The 4,679-nt window shown below is 41.7% G+C and overlaps 1 protein-coding gene across 1 annotated transcript in view; it reads right to left on the bottom strand.

The window, feature by feature from the left end:
- Positions 1-2,964, bottom strand: part of LOC119430387 (zinc finger protein 41) — a 9,426-nt gene extending 6,462 nt beyond the window's left edge. The window contains exon 1 of the mRNA XM_037697793.1: positions 2,680-2,964. Within this exon, the coding sequence (XP_037553721.1) occupies positions 2,680-2,851 (172 nt within the window). The 5' untranslated portion in view covers positions 2,852-2,964. The remainder of the gene's footprint in view (positions 1-2,679) is intronic.
- Between the last annotated feature and the right edge of the window lie 1,715 nt (positions 2,965-4,679).

Here is a 4,679-nt window from a genome sequence, read left to right as displayed (position 1 = left end):
TGGAGCTCTGTCAGGTGCAGACTCCTCTGATGGAGCTCTGTCAGGTGTAGACTCTGCTGATGGAGCTCTGTCAGGTGTAGACTCCTCTGATGGAGCTCTGTCAGGTGTAGACTCCACTGATGGAGCTCTGTCAGGTGTAGACTCCTCTGATGGAGCAGGAGCCGGGAGGCTTGGAGGGTTTAATGTGGAGTTTAGAGATGAACCGTCACGCGCTGAAATACGTTCTGGATAAAATACAGTGAGAAACGGGACCGGAGGACAGTTAGCATTTATGCAAATTAGCTTAGCATCGTAGCACCGACGTTGTCCTATTATGGCGTCAGCCTCTTTTGTTAGTTAAAAATATGTTCAGAACCGATGGGATGAGTAACTTAAAATATGTTTAAAGTTAGAAAACACTCACCATCTTCTATAAATGGTTCAAGTAGAGCAGTAGTCGTGTCCAAACCACCCTCCAATCCTCCATCTAGCTCGCTTTGACTTTTTTCGTCGGCCACCAAGCACAACAACACCTGCACTTCTGCATTTGACCACAGCTTTGATATTATTGTTGTTGTATAGCTTCAAAATACTAAAAGATACGCTCCTCGAGTTATCGCTAATGGCAAGCGGTAGAGAAAAAATGGTGGATCGGGTTGTTTGGAAAGACTCCACAGGCTCCTCCCCCCGACCAATCAGTGACCGACAGTGTTTCTGACGTCATGGCTCAGCTTGCTTGGACCCCTTGAGAAGCCGGGCCAGAATTTAGGGAGGCGAGCCGGTCACAGGAACAGTGGAAAGACCTCAAACGCGCAAAGCCGGAAATATCCGACCCGCGCCGTGACAGTGGAAAAGGGGCAAAACTGACAACCAGGTATCTGTGTGTGCAACAAGCATCATCCACACCCTCAGAGTGAACATTTTCTACAGCTGGAGACACCATCAGCCAGGAGAGGGCTTGTTTGTATCCAGAGAAAACAGACATGTTGTTTCTGATGAAAACCTGTTCAGTGAAAAGGTCCTCAGTGTGTAGCAGTGAGCATTAGACACTGACGTGTCACTTGTTGTTTGCAACTGTTCTTTTGAAATGGAAATTATTTGTTTATTTTAATATAAGAAAACTGCTTGGAATAGAAAAATACCAAAGTTAAAAAACAAAACTCACAATACGTACTGTAATGTGTAACGTAATTTTATTCTTGTTAGAATTAATATTAATTACAAAATTGGTACCGAAAAAAGAACCGTCCAGGAACCGACACCGGTACCGATTTTTTTTAGAAAGGTACCCAGCCCTACTCTTAACAGAAATGATGGCTGTTCAAGAAGAGGTATTATTTTATTATTATTATCTAATTAACTTTTTTTTTTATTATAATCTTACTAACTCATTAAAAAAAAAAAATTTATTACCTCTTTGTGTTTTATTTCTAGTCTGGGACAGAGATAGCAGCTGAGTCTTCTCCCTCTTCAGGGAGATCAGAAATCACCTCCAGCTAAGAAGTCTGTGATGAGTGAACTCTGAACTTTTCAGAGGTTGTGAGTAATGAGGCCAAATACAGTTACACTGCAAAATGAGCAGTGCGCTACCTCTTTATTCCTGCTACTGTTGTTAGTGAGCGGTTTTCTCCACCGCTGGAGATGATGTCACTGCAACTAGATCGGAGCTTTTGGCAGAAAATGTGGACAAGTTTGTCTTTTTGGCCAAAAACTTAGAACTTGATTAGTTCGATTGTAAACGGTCTGTTGCTGCTTATTGTTCTTGTTCTGTTATTGGATTTATGAAGATTTTTATTATTGTTAGAATAGTTTATTTATTGTAAAGAGTGCAGTTTATTTAAAATATCATCCAAATGGGTTGCTTTTATTTTTATACAAACATATTGTTTACTTGGCATATTTTCAAAATAAACATTTTGTAAGTCTTTATTTTGGCCTTTTTTGTACCGAAACTGAACCAAACCGAAATGTGATTTTAGCGTACCATTACACCCCTGCTGGGGAGCACTTTAAGAAGAGCAGCACACACAAAAAATATAAATAAAAGCACAGTACAAAATTAATTAATTTAAAATAGTTTTAAATGATTTAGCACTGGCAGTAGCAGGTTGGGGCAACTGGCCATTTGGAGCATCAGGACATTTTCCGGTGGACTGGACGTTCACTGAGGGTCGTCCTGGATTATTTAAAATAAAGCTGCTCATGCAGCACGGATTGTTTATTTAAACTATTACAACACAGTATTTAAATTATAATAGTTTATTTACACAGAAGGAGGGAGATTGGGAGTGATGAGCACGAGTGTGACTGCAGCAGGTGAGGAAGTGGGCGGGGCAGAGCCGCAGGTGGCAGAGAGCAGAGATCATGACACGCTGTTCTGTTTTATTAGAGCATTTAGAAAATTGTTAGGAACATTGCAAAAGTGTGGGAAGGGTTTAAAATGCCAATATATACCTGTATATAAATACTAAAATAAACAACTACTATTTGTGTATAGGCACGTCATGATAACACATTTTTCTGGGCGATTGTCCAAATAAAACAACTAAATGAACAAGTTATTAAACATTAAAATCCCTCAAACTAGCTCCACACACATCCAGTTATATTCCCGGATTAACACAAACTGCATCTAGCAGGACTTTCCTGGACTTGTCTCCTGGTTAAACCTCCATCCTGCCCTGCAGCTGCAGCTCCTACCTGTTGTGTGCAGGTGTGTGTGAGGTTTCCAGCTGATGTCCAGCAGTCTGCGCTGACGATCGATCTCTTCCTCGTACCGGACGATGGTTTTTTCAAACTCTGTGAATATTTCTTCAGCAGCAGCAGTTAGTCGCTCGCTGATAAACTCTCTCAGAGACTGAACTGAAGACATTGTTGCTGCACACACTCAACACATTCACCTCTCACACAAACAGACACACAAACCAGGACAATGCGGAGAGAGCTGAATACGCTAACCCTGATAGCTTAGCTACTTCCGCTCTGGTGTTCACACTATTGTGTTCCGGCAGAAAACAGGATACGTGCCCGTTTGCATAAAGAAAAAAAAAAAGTATAAAATATTAGTTCACGAAAAAAAATCGTGGTCTACTTCATTCTACTTAATTCGACCAAAAATCTTCAATTTCTAAACTTATTTACTATTTTGCCTGCTTGTTCAAACGAATCAGTAATTTTATTATTCAAGTTTAGAAAATTACATATTTAATTTTATTCTGTGAGCAGCAGTAATGCTGATGGAGAAGTACAGAGAGGGTCAGAAAGAACTCCATTGTGTCTTTGTGGATTTAGAAAAAGCACATGACAGAGTACCAAGAGACGAGGTGTGGTATTGCATGAGGAAATCTGGAGTGGCAGAAAAGTATGTTAGACTGGTACAGGACATGTATTAGGACAGCAGGACAGTGGTGAGATGTGCTGTAGGAGTGACAGATAGCTTCAAGGTGGAGGTGGGAGTGCCTCAAGGATCGGCTCTGAGCCCCTTCTTGTTTGCTCTGGTGATGGACCGACTAGCAGATGAGGTCAGGCAAGAATCCCCATGGACGATGATGTTTGCAGATGACATTGTGATCTGTGGTGAGAACAGGGAACAGGTGGAAGAGAACTTGGAGACGTGGAGATATGCACTTGAAAGAAGAGGAATGAAAGTCAGCCGTAGTAAGACAGAGTCCATGTGTGTGAATGAGAGGGAGGAGGTGGAACAGTGAGGCTACAAGGAGCAGAGGTCACAAAGGAGCAGGACTTCAAGTACTTGGGGTCCACTGTCCAGGAAAATGGGGAATGTGGTAAATAAGTGAAAAAGAGAGTCCAGGCAGGATGGAGTGGATGGAGAAAAGTTTCAGGAGTGATTTGTGACAAAAGAGTGTCAGCAAAGGTCAAAAGAACTGGGAGATAAAGTTAGGGAGGCCAGACTAAGACGGTTTGGACATGTCAAGAGGAGGGACCATGATTATATTGGTAGAAGGATGTTAGAAATGCAGCTTCCAGGAAAAATACAAATAGGAGATATATGGATGCAGTTAGAGAGGACATGAAGGTAGTTGGAGTGAGGACAGAGGATGCAGAGGACAAAGTGAGGTGGAGGAGGAGGACTCGCTGTGGCGTCCCCTGAAGAGGGAAAAGCCAAAAGAAGAAGAAGAAAGAAGATTTAATAATTTTATTATTTATTTATACTGGGAACGCAATATTTTTTGCACTGTGCTTGATTAACTTTTAAAATTCACCTCACAAACCAAAACAGCCAAATAAAACAAGACTTGTTACATGCAGAACTTATCAGATTACACTGCAGTTGTTGGGTGTGTGAAGGATGGAGGAGAAAGAGTACAGAATCCTGGTTGAGGACTTTGCAGTGTGGTGTAAATCCAATTATCTACAGCTGAACATCAGTAAAGCAAAGGAATTAAGAAGGTCTGGGCCTACTCTGAAGCTAATCTCAATTGAGGGGTCGATGTGGAGGTGGTCAGGACCTACAGATATCTGGGCATACAACTGGATGACAGGCTGGACTGGTAAGCAAACACGGACTCCCTCTACAGGAAGGGTCAGAGCAGGCTTGGGGCTTTAGTATCTGCAGGAAACTACTGCTGATGTTAACAACAAAGTCCATGCTCAATAATCCAGGTATACAATCCAACATTTTTCAGTCAGGTCATCTGGACAGTTTCTTTTTTTTTTTTGTGCTGAAACGTTTCGCCTTC

This window comes from Nematolebias whitei, chromosome 3, assembly GCF_014905685.2.
Source record: "Nematolebias whitei isolate Nwh7 chromosome 3, NemWhi1, whole genome shotgun sequence".
NCBI lineage: Eukaryota > Metazoa > Chordata > Actinopteri > Cyprinodontiformes > Rivulidae > Nematolebias > Nematolebias whitei.
This window is presented reverse-complemented; position numbering and strand designations above follow the sequence as displayed.